Raw genomic sequence first — 17,159 nt, 5'->3', positions numbered from 1 at the left:
TTAAAGGAAATGTTTGATTTTAAATTCAAAGAGCGGGTACCTGGCCTTCCCTCGTCTCACTAGTCCTGCTCGAGACCCGAGTGTCCTTTGTGAAAATGCATTTTCAGTACAGTACATTTCGTTTTGAAATTCTTTACATTAAAAAAATATATATATTTTCAAGAAAGACTTCCACTTCCCCCCACCCCCCACCCCCAGCCAGGCTGGAGCCTGCTGTGAGTAGTGTCAATCGATGAAACAGTAGCTCTCCAGCCGGGTAGTAGGCTCCATCCCCAACCTCTCCTCTGCAAGCTCTTCACCGCTCCTCTGCTCTCTTTGGAAGGAAGCCTCTTTCCTCCCCGGCTCCCTCCTCAGCGCCCTCCCCCCCAGCCCCGGACTCCTCCGGGCGGCTTCCTCTCGTGGCTAACCGCGGCGGGGGCGGGGGCGGGGGCGGGGGCGGGGGCGGGAGCGGCGCGGGGAGAGGGGCTGGCATGGGCAGACACCACCCGCCGCGGCCAGGTGGGGGAGAGGGGCGCGGAGACCCCGGCAGGCGGGGGCGCGGCCGCAGGCGTTCCCGGGCGCGCCGCGGAGCGGGGGGACCCGGGGCGGCGAGCCTGGACCTTGTCCGCACGCTCCCGCCGCCTCCGCCGCCGTCGCCGGGTCGCTCCCCGCCTCTCCCCACCCTCCGAGGGCCGTTGGTACAGTCCCGCTGCCTCCGAGAGCTTAAAAGGGGCGGGGGCCGCCGAGCCCGGCCGAGTCGGTGCCCGTCCGCGCGCGCGCCTCCTCTCCGCTGGGGGACGGCCGGGGCGCCTCGGGCCTGCGGCACTCGAGCGCTCGGGGCTCCGGTGTGTGCGCGCCTGTCCGCGGGCAGCCGCGACCCCCCGCCGCCCCGCTCCTCTGCGCTCAGCTCCCGCCCCGCAGCCCCGCAGCCCCGCGCAGAGCCGCGAGCCCGCCAGCGCCGCGGGGATGGAGCAGACCGAGGTGCTGAAGCCGCGGACCCTGGCGGAGCTGATCCGCATCCTGCACCAGCTCTTCGCCGGCGAGGAGGTGAACGTAGAGGAGGTGCAGGCCGTCCTGGAAGCCTACGAGAGCGACCCCGCCGAGTGGGCCGCGTACGCCAAGTTCGACCAGTACAGGTGAGCGCGCCCTCGCCGCGGCCGCCGGAGCCGGGGCGCGGGTCCCCGAAGCCCTGCCGACGGCGCGGGCTCGGGACCGCAGGAGCAGCGGGCGTGGGGAGGAGGAGTCTCCTCCGGGAGCGCCCCCCACCCCGGAGCGCCCGCAGCCCCGGCCCCGCGGCCCCAAGGTGGGTCATGCGTTTCGTGCTCTTCCCTCCCGTCCGCCCGAACGCTTCCAGACCCCCGCTCCTCCTCGTGGGCTCCTCTCCCCGGCGCGGTCGGTCTCCGGGGGCCCCGCGCGCTCAGGCTCCCTCCCCCCGGGCCGCCGCCCCCGGGGCACTGACGAGCGTGCTGCCCGGAGAGAGCTCCATCAGCCCTCCGGAAAAGGGGTGGCGGCGGAGGACACAGCCCCCTAGCTCTCCATCCATCGGTCGCCTGCGGCGGGCACCTGCCAGCAGGCATTTTTGCCAATATAAAATAGCATCGTAGGGTTGTCAGCTGCTGGCGTTTTGGGGGTTTTGATTTTTGTCGTTGTTTTCAGCTTAAACTGAGCCTCCCAAACCCATTGAACTTCCTGGACTGCGGGTTTATTCCAACTCGCCGTCAGGGTTGTGAGTTAAAAGACCGGGTTCCCTTTCAGCCCCCAAGCAATATGCTTTCTCCTGTCCTCGGTTCTGAGGCTCTGGAATGTAAATTGAAGACCGCTGCTTCCCACATGTGCTGGAGTGAGATGGTCCTTTGAGGCTCTGGCTTGGTGATATAAGTAAAAAACGAATCTCTCTACCCATCCTCTAGCGACAGAAGTAAAACTTGACACCCCCCCCCCCCAAGGGTGAGGCTGTTTCCTACGAAGGGCAGCTAGCTAATACTCGAAAGATAAGAATAAGCAGAGATTGTTTTCCTTGGGAGCAGTTGGGGTTAGTCACCTCACTTAAACATAGGCGGTGTATTTGTCGACAAGGGCAGTTTCATTTGTGTTTCAAGATTTGAGATTAACAAGTGAAGCCTGCTTAAGATCCCATCTCCCACTGGCAAGTGGGCTCCAGGAAATTCCTTTGGTTCCTGTCCTTCTGGGGCTGCCAATAAAGCTACCAGAGGCCACTTGTTAATGTTGCCACTAGCTTCAAGTGAGGACTTATTAGGGGCCCGGTACCCATCCAGTCACTTTACTGGTGTAGCAACTCATTGAAGTTCTGTGAGATAGGTACAGTTCCTTACCCACCGACCACCGCCAGATGAGGAATGTTAGGCAATGAAAAGGTTGGATTACCTGCACCAGGTCAAACTTCTATCAGGTAGCTGCTCCAGGATTCAAATGAGCATCCTCATTCTAAGCCCTCACTATAAACAACCACTAAACTTCCAGCCGACTCATGGTGTAGAACAGTTTGCTCTTGGCCCAGATACATCATTGTTCAGGTGGACTTCATCAACCATGGTGGGCTATAAGAACAGTGGCATTTCCAGGGGCTTTGAATTCATCTTGAGTGACAAGTTCCAAGTCACTTGACATGGAAGGATTTCTGTTGATCTATTTATACAGGTGTCCGGACATGCAACTAATGCAGATAATGATGCAGTCCTGGGTGTTGGGGGGAATGTGGAGGGAGAGCATAGGAGAGCAGAAATCATCCTGATAGAATTTTTTACATGCAATTGGTGTTCGCGCTGCAGAGGATTCTGATCTCTGACCTTGGGAAAGCCAGTGCAGAAAAACCAAGGCAGAGTATGTTCCAGTGTGAGCCAGACAGTAAATTTGGGGGGGAGTTGGGGGGAGGGAACAGAAAGGCAAGAAGGGTGACCCTAAGGCTCTAAGACTGGTAGAGGGAAGAAGAGTATCCTCATACCAGAGTGGAGTTTATGGGGAATTAAAGGCTCAAAAAAAAAAAAAAAAAAAAAGGCTCTGTGCACACCGCCTCAGAAAGGTCAGAAAGAGCTACAAAGTAATGATGACTGACATCTAAAAAGCACTTATTAATCAACTCTCTCAGGGCTCCTGCTCTGCCAGCACCTGGCCTCCTGCCTGGGGAGGCAAGGGGAGGAAGGGGCACTCAGAACATAAATGACCAGATGACCATGTGATCAAACACTCCCCCAAATATGGGATAAAGATTCCTCGTCCTAAAAAACCTAAACAGATGTCATAGTTATCAAGCTTTGTTAATTAGGTGGTATGGATAGTACCTCTTTGACTAATAGAAACTTTAAAAGTAGGTTTGTTTTGTTTTCTGTGGTTATTTTGATTTGGGATTTTATTTTATTTTATTTTATTTTATTTTATTTTATTTTATTTTATTTTATTTTGGCCAATTACTCCTGGAAAAGGTTTAGAGTATTATTTACTTTCCTTAAGACATTTCCTTTGTTTTTACTTAACTCCCACCCTGTTTGTGGAGGAATTTTCAATATGTGTGCTTTCAAATGTAGTTTGTGTCTAGGCTATAGCAAAAACTGAGAATTCTAGAAACAGCTATTTAATGAAACCTTGTTTCTTAAGTTTTGATTTAGCTTTAGCTACAGGGAGGAGGGAAAAAACAACAGTAACATTCTTGCCTAGAGCAGTAGTGAACTGTGCAAATACCTCTGTAAGAAACGTATTCTTTTTATCAGTTTGAGGCTGTCACGTAGAGAATCAAGGAATTTCCTTTTTTTCCTGTTCCCCTTTTTGTGCCACTAATTAAAATGCAGCAGCTATAAACGTGATACAAAATCCAAAAGTGTCCATAATGAACTGTGAAAAATTGTTACCATTTGTGTTGGATTTTTCTAATTAGAAAACCACATTGAAAGTTGTTTAGAGGGAGAAATGTTAACATTTGTAAAGGAACCATGCTTTGTGACATACTTCTTTTTCCTAATGCATATTTCGTCAACCAGATTCAAATCTCTGAATACCTTCCTTTCAGGTATACTCGAAATCTTGTGGATGAAGGAAATGGAAAATTTAATCTAATGATTCTATGTTGGGGTGAAGGACATGGCAGGTAATACAGTTATTCATTTGCAGATACTTATTAGATGATTTATTCCAGCATAAGGAAAGTTCAGTGCCAGAATGGCTACAGGTCTTGGGAGCATTAACAAATTTCATGTTACAGTTATTTGTTCAAAATGTTCCAACAAAAGTTCTCATGGGAATTAGTTTAAGAGTTTAGGCATATACCATGTACATCAAACCCAGCCCCACAAATGAGTAGTAAATCAAAGGAGGTAAGTAGCCAGTTTAACTTAACTTTTTCTGTCTTCTGTGGAGCTAAATGTATGTGGAATTTTGCTAAAATTTGACCTTTGTGGTGCTTTGAAGTCTGTAAACAATTGCAGGACCAAAGACCAAAGTGTGCTCATTTGGAACCAGAAAAGCAATTCACAAATTCAGAAAATTTCTTGCTATTTCAAGTTTATTGTTAACTGACTTTTACTTTTTTAATTTTCTCTTCAATTTTTTATGTAGAGGATAAGGCAACTTAAACTAATACCAGTTCTTTGAAACTTGGTTCCTTAATTTATCCTAAGTTCACAAACTTGTGAGTATTGTTATCTGTGATCCTTCTCAGGCTTTTGAGAGTGGTAAAAGCAGTACTTGCAGACCCATTTTTGATGGGAGAAAGGAAACCTGAATTTATGAGATTTGGAGGTAGTTAGGTCTATATAGGACTTTATTTACTCATATGGAATGGTGGTGTTTTTGTTCATTTTCAATATTATTTGAGAACAGATAATGTCAAGAGTAAAACTAGGCTCTGTGGATTTAGAAGGTGAGTTCTTAAGGTTTTATGCACTCAACGTAGAAGATAAATGCTAATAACATATACAGGTTCACACCTTTTATACCATTTACTCTAAGATTCCATAAATAAATGTTTTCTGCAAATCCAGTGTACTATCTTTCTCCCACTATTCTTGGGAGTTAATCACAGGTGGAGTACTCTAAATCTGCAAAATGTTAACAAGATTACAATACAACTCTTGGATGCTAACACACATACACCTACCTTTTGTCCCCCAAAGGAAAGAAAAGAGAGAAAAGGCCTGCAGGGGAAAAAAAAACCCACTATATGTTAAGTGTGATCTTACATGTGTGATGCAATTATTAGAGATGATTATCTTTATCCTTTCTAAAATTTCTCTGATGTTTTATAATCCAGGTATAGCCCAGCTTAATTGAGCTATCAAAGCTGTGTCTTGCAAAAGACAAGAAGGTTGCTGGTTTTGTGTTTGTTACCAAAGTAGCGTTACAACATGATTTTTTTTTAACCCAATTTTTAAAAATGAACTGTTCTGTATTCCAGTTATGCACCAGAATTGCACCATGTATATGCATTAATATGGAAGACCTGGTATTTTATATGTTGCCCTGAACAATGTTAATTACAAACTGATGACATTTACAAGTCCTCTGGACAGTACAGCAGCGGTAGTGAGGTCTGGGCAGAGTGTTACTGAGCTCTGAGTACTGGGCTATCCACTGAGCTGAATTGTCTTTTGTGTATATATAGCAGTATCCATGATCACACGGATTCCCACTGCTTTCTGAAGATGCTGCAGGGAAATCTAAAGGAGACATTATTTGCCTGGCCTGACAAAAAATCCAATGAGATGATCAAGAAGTCTGAAAGAACCTTGAGAGAAAACCAGTGTGCCTACATCAACGGTAACATGGAATACCATTTTCTTAGGGCAAGTGGGAAAAGCCTTGAGCTCCCATTTGAAATACTGCTTGCATATTTATATGTCCAGCAGAATTTGGTTCATGGAGTCATGATTTCAGATACTTGGAAAATGATCTAAAGCAATGGGTTTTGTTTTTTTAAACCTTTGTGTCTGAATTAGAATCACTCAAAATGCATGCACATAGGTTGGCATGCACTGAAAAGTCATTTCCTGCCAAGTCTGAGGACAGTTAGCATTGAATATGAATTTACAAAAGTAGATTATTTTATTTTTATTTCTTTAAAGCTTTTATTTTTGAGTGATCTCTACAGCCAGCCTGGGGCTCGAGCCTATAACCCTGAGGTCGAGTTGCATACTCTACTGACTGAGCCAGCCAGGCACCCCAAAAGTGGATCCTTTTAATAAGGGAGTGAAGTCAGGTTGGAAATACTAGTCTTTGTGTTAAAAAATGTAAGGAAATGTTCTGGAAGTGGTTAAGAATTGTAACTGGTCCCTGTTTTTATAAAATGTACACAGCATACCTAAAAGAATATTCTCAAGAGAATCTTTAGAGAGCCCATTGTTTAGCAGTGACTTATAGATCCCCTACCAAGAATTCCTTCTTTTTCCTAAATGTAATATGGGAGAGCCAGATGCTTTTCAAAAGAGGCTGTGATTAACATCTGCATTTCTAAAAGGGAGAATAACTTTCCAAAAAGCCTGTTAAAGATTATAGATCATTTTTGATTCCCATTTATAGAAGAGATTGCCAACACACCAGAAGAATAACACATCTGAGGTCACTCAGCCTTTAATTGCCAGTCAGGATTTGAAATCAAGCCATTTGGTTCCAAAGCCCATACCCTTAATTGGGATGCCATCCCTCTGATGTAATATAAAATATTACAGAGAGTTTTTTTTTTTTTTCTGGTCCTGCAGCTTTCTTCTTAGATCTTAAAGTCCCTTATTAGTTTTGATACTTGTCCTAAATTTGTTTATGAGTTTAAGAATGCAAGGCACTGGGGTACCTGGGTGGCTTATTCATTTAAGTGTCTGCCTTCCACTTAGGTCATGATCCCAGAGTCCTGAGATGGAGCCCTACATGGGGCTTCCTGCTCAGCGGAGAGTCTGCTTCTCCCTCTCTCTGCCCTCTCCCTGCTTGTGTTCTCTCTCACTTTCTTTCTCTAAACGAAATAAAATAAAACAAAATAAAAGAATGCAAGGCATTTACAAAGGTCAGATAGTATAGCAAGGTTTCTTCCTCCATTGACAAAACAAAAAAGTATTTGTTTCTTATGTGGCAGAAAGCATTTATTTGAAGGTTGCTGTATATATGTTAGACACACCAAATTTCTAAGAACAGTTTTGTTGCCTGTATCACTCGCAATAAGGCCAACAAGCCTTCCAGAATAATTGCTTTCTGCTAGAGTCCCAGAATCTTTATGAAACTAAATTGGGTCTTAAAGAATAGGTAGAGTCATCCAGGCAGAGCCTACAGGAGCCAAGCAGGTAAGGCAATTGAGAAATTCAGGCCAGGAATAAGGCTGCAGGGACTGCTGTGTGCAAGCCACACTGTCTAAAGGGCAGCAATGGCCACTCAGTTCCAGCCACAGTGCTCAAATTTCTTTTTTCCATTGAAGTGAAAATTCTGATGGGTGGGGGGAGAGCTGGGGGGGGGGAATGTGGATTTTGCCAATCAGCAAAATGTCGGGTAGGATAAGCTAAATATTTCTGTAGACTAATTGCCTGTAAGATCAAAAGCCTCAAAAGTTCAACCGTAGATTTTTACAGATGCAAGAAGAGTGCAGATGGATAGGGATCAGTAGGAGGGACGTTTCGAGTGCAGGGAAGAGCATGAGGGAAGGGAAGGCACAATCCTTGCAAAGAATGAAAAATGTTCAGTAGTGGTTTGGCTGGAGAGAAGGGAGAATGGGCTTGGACACGAGTTAGTAGAATAGTGAAGTGAGATCAGGGCCTGGGACTCCAAAACCAGCTGAAGGTAAGAGCTTGCTTTGGTCAGTAGAATTTTATTGGGAGCATCTTGATGGATCCCATAGCAGTGTGCAACATAGAGTGGAAGAAAAAAGATAATTGGGACAAGGAGACCAAATTACCTAACGTAAAGGCAAATGGTAGACATGCCTGGACCAAACTGGCATCCATGAGCATCACCAAGAAAGGTCCAAGGTTATTGTGAAAGATGGTACACCATGGGCATAAAAGAAATGGAGGCAAAGACAAATGGACAAATGGCTGCATGGATGGACAGATGGATGGATGCTGGGATTATTAAGAGCAGATTTCAGACAAGAGTTTCAGGGGCTTCTCTAAAGGATGGTGACTAGGTTTTGTGGGGTCTGTGCTGGCAGGATTGTGCAGCATGCATTGGGTAGTGTATGTGCTTGCAATCGGAGAAACAAATAATTTGTATAAAGGCAGTCAGTTCTTAAGGAGGTGGAACTTAGGCTCAAAATTGTGCTTAAGGCCGGTCTATGATGAGCAGTAAGTATAAGCTATGGAATCAGAGTCTGCATAACTGAGATTACGTCCCATTTTTGGAAATGAGGAAAACTGCTAAGGATCCCAGAAGTTGTGACTTGTTGGAAGGTGGTCTAACTATAGCTGAGATAGAACCTGTCTTCTGCTTCTAGGCTTCACTATTCTCTCATGCAAGCTTATGGAGCCAGATCATAAAGCATAAATCCTAATTTGGTGCCTACATTAACTGCACTAATTTCACTGAATTCCTTTCTTGATTATTCCTCAGATTCTCTCCTAACTATAAATTTCTTAACGTAGTTTTGAGTATTTTGTCTTTCCTTCTCCCCCTCCCCCAGGGCCCTTAGACTTGCTTCATTGTGAATTGGTCAGGCTCTCAGTCAGGGCTCACCTGCTATCCTGGGGTCCCCTCACATCATGCAGGCTTTCCCTTTGCTCCCTCCCATTGCTGATCTTATTTCCTCATCTCTTGTCTGCTTCCTTCCTGGTTCATACTCTTTTTTGGTGGAAAATATCTTCACTGGCTTTGTGAGACAGGGTTCATGAACAATAAGTTTTTGAGACCTCATATATCTAAAAATCCTGGCACCATGATTGATAAATTAGCTGGATGTGGAATTAGGACCTCAGATCTGCTCTCAGAGCTATGAAGGTAACCCCTTGACTTTTCTTTTCCAATCCTCTTTCTGAAAGCCTGGTACCATTCTGATTCTCAAATCTTTCTATGAAATTATTTTTTCTTTCTTGAAACTTTGGAATGTCCCCTTTTAGTTATCTTTTCCTGCCCTCTGCATTACAGTCCTGTACCTTGATTCATGACTCTCATTCATGGTGCTGGGTAGTCTGTGGGTTCTTTATTCTGGAAATCTGTATCCTTCTATTCAAGAAAATACTCTCAAGGTATTTCTTTGGGATTTTTGTTTTGTTTTGTTTTGTTTGGTTCTGTTTCTGAATCTCTTAGTGCTCAGATATGAAACCACCTGGACTAGTTGTCTGATTTTTTTTTTCCTTTCCTATTTTCTGTTTTTGTCCCTTTGTTCTTAGAGTCTTTTCCAGCTTCCTCGGTTTTTCTTTCAACCTTTCTATTCAGGGGTTTCGTTTGTTTTTTTTAGTCTCCTCCTGAGAAGTGTCTGTTTCAAGTGTCTGCATTTTGGGGTGTTGCCCCAACCCCCATCTTTAATACTAGAGGCCTTGCCCCAATGTCTAGTGAACTTGGCTGTAGGCTAATATTTGAAAACTGGAGACAAAAAAAAGTTAACTGGTGGCTCTGAACATATGGATGGTGTGTGTCAACTGGATTTCACTCTGGGATAATCTGGCAGACATTTTTCCTTGAGGAACAGCCAATGGTGCTATCTTTAAGAGCTTTGTCCTGGAGCTCATCAGATTCCCTGAGAAGCTGTTTCCCATCTCCTGTCCGAGGGGAAAGAAAATCCTGTTTGGTAGTATGCTGGCAGCTAGGTGGAAAGGAAAGCAGGGATCCTACCATTCAATAAGTAAATGTTGACTCATATCACCAGTTTTTCACCTGGTATCTGCCAGTCCTGAGCTCGTGTATTGTACTCTTTCTAGAATATAGATCTCAGACATGTACTCTGGGGAATGAGGGAAAGAAATGGTAAAAGGAATTTGAGCCTGGCTTTCAACCAGTTCTTGGATTTTTAGCCCCATCTTCACCCTCACTTCCAGAAGTAGTTTTACTGCCAATCCCTGAGCTGTTCAGAGCTGTGTGTGTGTGTACACATATGTATCATGTCAAGATAAAAGGTTAATTTTTGGCTTTCCCCTGGGTTAGCTAAGGATTTAGGTTTCTATCCTTGGCAAAACTATTCATCTACTTACAAGCTCTCAAACTTTTATTGAAGATTTTATTCACTTATTCATGAAAGACACAGAGAGGGGGAGAGAGATAGGCAGAGGGAGAAGCAGGCTCCCTGCAAGGAGCCTGATGCAAGAGTTGATCCCAGGACACCAGGATCATGACCTGAGCCAAAGGCAGACGCTCAACCACTGAGCTACCCAGGTGCCTGGGTTGATGCCTTTTTAAAATGATTTTACTATAATTGTAGGGTTTGGGAAATAGTCGAGTACATATTGCTTACTGTCTTTCACTGGAAAGTCACTCCAAAGTAATTTCTGTCTCTATCCGATTGATTGATGATCTCAGGTGGTTGACAAAATTTTTACCTATACCCATCATCTAAGCCCCTTTCTCCACTTTTCCTTCTTGGGTATTGTCTAGATTCCATTGGCTTACATCGAGTAGAGAACATTAGCCATACAGAACCTGCCGTGAGCCTTCACTTGTACAGCCCACCTTTTGATACATGCCATGCCTTTGATCAAAGAACAGGACATAAAAACAAAGTCACCATGACATTCCATAGCAAATTTGGAATCAGGACTCCATTTGTAAGTATGATTCCCCTCTCCTAGGATTAAGTGCTTTGTGGGTTGACAACATGACATTATATGCATTGCTTTTTTTGTTCCAGATATTGTTCAAATGTCTCATTGTAAGTATTCTCGAAATGAAGAATGAAAGAAAAACCTTAACATGAGAGAGGGACCCTTATATCCTAATTCTTTAACTTTGGCAATGATAATTTCAATTGACCTTTTTTTAAAAAACGTAAATTAGACACTAAGAATTATTTGAGAAACTTAAAAATGTTATGCTCATCCAAAAGAAAATGTTTCTTCATTTAATAAGAATTAAAACTATATTATTTTATGTAACTGCTGCTGCCGTGACTTAATATTCTTAGGCCTGAGTGACTGGAACAACATAAACCACTTGCATAGTTAACCTTTGCAAAGTCAAGGCCCTTTTCTGAGGATATAAATACACTCGCCTGTTTTGATTGCCAAGTTGCTTTTTCTGGGAGTAGTGATACTGTTTAGACCACAAATCAATGCGAATAGACTCTGATAACATGTTCCCCCACTAGAGGAATAAGAGTTTCCTCCTGAAAATAATTAGGCAGACAACACTGATATGGTAGGGCCAGTCTTCTCCCTCTAGTGAAATAAACTGGCCATTCAGGGGAACAGTCTCAAATTAATAACGAGAATATCCAGGAATAGACAATGGGTGACCACTGATACTGAAACTATCCTCACAAATCTTAAGAAAGTACTGCCTCAGAGGGAAGCAGGGGCAGAATTTTCTCAGGTGATTGCCCTGCCTCGTTCTCTGCATTCTGATCCCCAAGAGATAGTCTTATCACAGGAACAAAAACACTGGGCTCCTCTGCCAAAGCCAAATTTTCATACACTTCTAGAAAAGCAGGACGCCTTAGGAACCAGCTGAAAGTTCTCATGTAAAGATGCTTACACAACTTTCTTTCTTTCTTACAGACAGCTTCAGGATCACTGGAGAACAACTAAGGAGCATCAGATCCTTTAAGGTTTTAGCTTAAGGTCTGCTAAAAAAAAGAATTAAAAAAAAAAGTTTTGCCCTGGACAGGAACAGCCTCTACCATCTGCTCTCCAGTAATAGTTATGAAGCCAATATTTAGATCTCTTGCAAGGCAGATGCTAATTGTAAAGCATTGAGCAAGCAATAGTGCCCCAAGCTATTGCAGAAGAAAAATCCCAGTAAAGGAAAAATGGGCTCAGAATTTTCAAGACCAATTCAAGCACTCTCCTGGTTTTCTCCTCTAAATTCAATGGAACCATATGGGGGAATATCAGTGAAGATTTTTAGAGCTTTTGGAAGCCCTTTGGTCTCTGAATTGTAATTAGCAATAAACCAAAATAAGAAACCCCAGATGTCAGATGCTTGCCTTGTTACTTGGAGGACTAAATGTGGGTGTCACTAGTATCCTTTGTATGTTCTTGATATCTGCAGAGAATTTTGAATCTATGGAATTTATTTTTTCAGTCTTACTTGACAAATTCCTGTCCTATAAGTAGCAGGATACTGTAGGCAGAGAAACTTAAGGCACTTTTGCCACTTGGTAATGAAAGGGAGGGTGGAAGAATTAGAAACAGTACCTGCACCCCTAAACCCATGCCAAACCAAAACCAGAAACTCCTCCTATCTAATATGTCCAGTGGTCATGGTGGAAGACTTTGTACTGCCACTAAAATTGCCAAATTATTTTAATAAAACTGGATTTGAATACAATTCAAAGTTGTCTTGCTGTTTGAGAATTTCATGTAACTCATACTTCCTTAGATTTAGATGGAGCAGCAAAAGCGCTGTGAAAGATGCTTTTATGAGGTAAAGTGGTGAGAGAGTAAAAAAAAAAAGGCATTCAAAGCAGCTCACTGTTTTGTGTTTCACGTATGTTCACTAAGTGGCCAGAGGTACCAAGTGAAGGGCCTCTGGCTCTGGTGTGGTTGACCAATGTAAGCAGTTTTGCCTGAAAATTACAGGTGGGGCTGTCTGTGTTTTGATGGGAATCGGCTTCCAGCATTTAAAAACAAGAGATGTCCTAGAACAAGGTGTAGATTTCCAGCTTCTTGAAAGTCTGAAGTCCCTGTCTTGCATTTCCATTGATGTCACTTAGCTGGGATCAGATCTGCCCCTTGGTTGGGGCCACTTTTCCAGTCTGGGCTAATGTCCAACTCCCTTGTCTGTCTTGTTGGTGTTCCCTCAAAGGCCACATAGTATTAGAGTTTGCTGCTCCTACTTCAGGCAATCATTTTAGGAATACCCGGCATAATCTTGGAATTTATGCTCTCAAGAAATTTAATGAGAAAGTCAAGACCTTTGAAGATGGTTCTATGTAGGTCATTGTTTTGTTGTTCACACCATCTGGTAGAATTATTTCTATCTTTACATCTTTGTTTCCTCTCATCTTTGAAAAGGATGTTAACTATTTGAGTGCTTACTATATAGTAGGCATTGTTACAAGTTGTTTTGATGCACTAACTTCTGGAAAAGTTCTTCATGAATTAGGTCCTGTGTTGGTTTTCTGCTGCTGCTTTAACACATGTTACCACAGACATAAGGGCTTAAAGCAACACACTTATTTTCCTATAGCTCCATAGGTCAGAAGTCTGTTTCATGGCATTAATATCAAGATGCGTTTCCTTTCTGTGGAGTTCTGTGTTGGATCTGTTTTATTTGGTGTTTCTGTTGGATCTGTTTTATTTGGTGTTTTTCCCTAGCTTCTGTAGACTGCCAGCATTTCTGGCTCAGAATCCCCTTGTCCATCTTCAAGCCAGCAATGATAGCCTAAGTCCTGAATGTCTGCACTCTGACCCATCCTTGGCTTCAGTTTGCTCCTTGGAAGGACTCAAGCAACTAGAAATTATCTGCATCTCTACACAGTACTCTTAAATCTGTTAAGTCTCTTGGTGTGAGATGATATACCCATAGATTCTGGGGGTCATTCTACCCCCATCTACCCTCTTGCTGCCAGAGAGCCATGTCCATCCCATGCACAAAAGAGATTCACCCCATCCCAGGGTCCCCAAAGTCTTCATCAGTTTCAACGGAAAGTCCCAAATTTTGCCCAAATCTCAATTTGAAAGCCCCAGATCTCATCATGTAAGTTAGGTCTGGGACACCACTCTTCCCCTATTTAGAACTGTTAAGCATGGTTTAGAAACTTGTCAAATTTATCTGCCCAAGATATTACAGACCTAGGGTTTGACCCCAAGGAACTTCTTTGGAACTTGGTCACTTTATACTTAAGCCTTTCAGGGTAACAGCAACCTGGGCCATGTCCATTTTTTTGTGTTTTCTACTATATTAAAAGAAAAAAGAGTCTATGTTATATATATATATGGTATAAGTGGTTAATAGATAGTACTTTTAATACACAAATTGAGTAATACCCTGTTTGTGGCAAGCAATGGCCAAATCTAAATTTGAGGATACTTATAAATCTGACGTTCATTTAAAGACCACTCTGGTGCCTGTGGCTATCCTGGCCATCCTGTCCACCCTATTCTCTGAGATTGGCCATGTTGTCTATCAACCACGACTGTTCAAGAAGGAGCAGACATGCTTCTCCAGGAGCTCAAAGTTCTCTTGGCTCAATGAGGTGTTTGCACAGATGGCAAGGCAGTGAAGCCATCAAAGACCCAGATGGATTTTGTAGAAAGAAGGAACATTGAGGACAGGAATTGTACTGGTTGCTGGAAGATGAATGGGATATGATGGATGAGGGTAAGGACTTGAGTGTAGAAAAGGAGGAGGAGGAAGGAGCCCCTGTGTAAGGAGTCCAGGAAAGGCAGGGCTGGCTGTTGGGCCCGCGAACCATCTCAGTGTTCAGGACCTCCCATCTCACCTGCAGCCTGAGGTGCTGCACTGCCTGTCCCCTCTGCCTGGCTTGCCCTCCTCCCCACCCTTCCCATGGCCTTCAGAAGTCAGCTCAAATGTTTCCTCCCCAGAAAGGAATTCCCCAACCACCATATAGAAAAGCAAACACCCGGCTACTCTCAGATTTCACTGAAGCATGTAAGAGTATTTGGAAAGTACTTTCCTTTTTTCGCTCCTTAATTCTCTAAATCTTACCAGTAAGATGGGAACTCCATAGGGTGGAAGCATTATTTCATCCACAGCCTTATCCTGAGCACTTAGACCTGAACAAAGCAGGTACTCAGTACCCACTGATGAAGTGAATGAAAAAAGCTCCCAGTCTCCTCATAACAATTTTGTATTCAGATACCCTGATGCTACGGTCCTTTCCTTGTGCCACCAAATCACCTGTGTCATACTATTATATATTAAGTATGGAAATTCTGAGGATAGTATTTTTAAGCCAGAGACTTCATTCATCAGGCTTATGTCAATGGCTTACCTTTTGGTGTGGGTTCAGTGATCACATACTTAGGTAAACCAGTTGATGAAGGAGGAGTTTTTTGTTTTGTTTTTTTTGTTTTGTTTTGTTTTGTTTTTGAAGGAGGAGTTTTTAGATGTGTTTCCTGGGAGGGGACAGCATTAATGATCCCACTTAGCAATGTGAGCTTAGCCTTTTTTATTTTTTTCCTGACTCACAGAGCATTTTGAAAATCTCTGAATGCTCAAATTCTCTCCAGAAACGCCAGCACACTACACATTTGCATACAGTTTCAGAAAAGACTCCTGGACCCTCCAAAGGTCCCTGGGAACCCTAGTTAAAGAACCCTGTCTTATGTGAGCCAAAACTCATGGGCAGTAGTGGCCATATCAGTTCATTTTTTGAGATGGGAGGGCATTAGCAAGCTCGGCTACTAGTTAACCTTTTAAAAGTTACAAAGAGATTTCCAGGAAACACCAGAAACTAGTGCTACCTTGTCCCAGGTACGTCCATGTATTTCACAAGGTCTGTTCTCTTGTGTGTCTACTGACATGAAGTACACTTTCAGACTTTCACAACTTTATGTATACAGTTGGTAGATGTTTCCTTTAAAAAGTGTACATGGGAAAATCATAACTAAATAAAAATTTTAAGAAATTGAAAATGGATATGGGATAATGAAAGAAGCCAGACACAGAAAAAATAAGTATTATATGATTCCACTGTTATGTAAGGTACCTAGACTAGGCCAATTCATAGGGACACAAAGTAGACTGGAAATTCCCAGGGGGTTGGGGGTGGGGAGGAGGAGGAATTAGTGTTTCATGGGTACAGAATTGAGGGTCTTGAAAATGATTTGGGTGTAGATAGTGGTGATAGGTATACAGCATTGTGAATGGTGTATCTGGTGTCACCAAATTGTATATTTTTCCACAATTTCAAATGTTTTTACTGCTAAAACTTATAAAAAGCTCCATCATGAAACAGGAGAAGGGTATTAAGAGTATACTTATCATGAAACAGAACAGATGAATATAGGAGAAGGGGGAAAAACAGAAAAATAGAGGGAGGAAAACTATAGAGAACAAACTCAAGGTAGAAGCGGGGAGGTGGGTGGGAGGATGGACGAGATGAAGGATGGACATTAAGGAGGGCACTTGTGATGAGCACTGGATAGTTGTATGTAAATGATGAATCACTAAATTCTCCTGAAACCAGTGGTACACTATATATGAACTAACAAGAATTTAAATGGAAACTTGAAACAAACAAGAGAATACTTATCATGGCATACAATGGAGAGGTTGTTGTTGGGGAGAGGACAATAAAGGAGTGAGTTTAAACGAAAGGTTACACTTATCATGATGAGCACTGTGTAAGGGATAGAATTGTTGTACACCTGAAACTATGTTTATGCTTGAGCTATACTGAACTGTATGTTAATTATACTTGGATTTTTAAATTTTATTATTCTTATTAATACTTGAATCTTTAAAAAGATTTTATTTATTTCTTTGTGAAAGAGAGAGAGCAAGAGCTAGGGGAGAGGGAGAAGCAGACTCCCCACTGAGCAGGGAGCCCAATATGGGACTCGATCCCAAGACCCTGAGATCATGACAGAAGCTGAAGGCAGATGCTTAACTGACTGAGTCACCCAGGCACCAACGTGGGGCTCAAACTCACAACACCGAGGTCAAGAGATGCATACTCTACTGAGGATAGCCAGGTGCCCCTATTCTTCAATTTTTATAAAACCATCATTTCAAAGACAGAGGACTTTACAAATACTCATGGGTGTTCCCCAAGGGAAACTGCAATATCTTTTTTTTATTCCACTCAAGATTTCAAGAGTTTAAATAAAATTCAAGTTAGTTCACATATAGTGGAGTATTACTTTCAGAGGTAAAATTTAGTGATTCATCAGTTGTATGCAAAACCCAGTGATCATTACATCACATGCCCCCCTTAATGTCCATCACCCAATTACCCCATCCCCCCACCCACCTCCTCTCTAGCAACCCTCAGTTTGTTTCCTAGAGTTAAGGATCTCTTATGATTTGTCTCCCTCCCTGCTTTATCTAATTTTATTTTTCCTTTCCTTCCCTATGTTAATCTGTTTTGTTTCTTAAATTCCACATATGAGTGAAATCATAGGGATTTGTCTTTCTCTTAAAGC

General features: G+C 43.0%; 1 protein-coding gene across 1 annotated transcript; it reads left to right on the top strand.

Moving 5' to 3' along the window:
- The first annotated feature begins 876 nt into the window (after positions 1-876).
- Positions 877-12,375, top strand: CDO1 (cysteine dioxygenase type 1). Its single transcript, XM_077911270.1, has 5 exons — positions 877-1,115; positions 4,001-4,078; positions 5,591-5,745; positions 10,486-10,655; positions 11,604-12,375. Exons 1-5 carry the CDS (start codon positions 946-948, stop codon positions 11,631-11,633), a joined length of 603 nt encoding a protein of 200 aa, XP_077767396.1. The 5' UTR covers positions 877-945; the 3' UTR covers positions 11,634-12,375.
- The last annotated feature ends 4,784 nt before the right edge of the window (positions 12,376-17,159 follow it).

The sequence above is a fragment of the Canis aureus genome, chromosome 10 (genome assembly GCF_053574225.1).
Source record: "Canis aureus isolate CA01 chromosome 10, VMU_Caureus_v.1.0, whole genome shotgun sequence".
Lineage (NCBI taxonomy): Eukaryota > Metazoa > Chordata > Mammalia > Carnivora > Canidae > Canis > Canis aureus.
Note: the sequence above shows the minus strand (reverse complement) of the source record. Positions and strands in the feature narration are given on the sequence as shown.

Coding starts and splice junctions, on each gene's coding strand:
- CDO1 (XM_077911270.1), top strand. CDS start 946: ATGGAGCAGACCGAGGTGCTGAAGCCGCGGACCCTGGCGGAGCTGATC. Junction 4,079..5,590: donor TGGGGTGAAGGACATGGCAG/GTAATACAGTTA, acceptor GTGTATATATAG/CAGTATCCATGATCACACGG. Junction 10,656..11,603: donor TTGGAATCAGGACTCCATTT/GTAAGTATGATT, acceptor TCTTTCTTACAG/ACAGCTTCAGGATCACTGGA.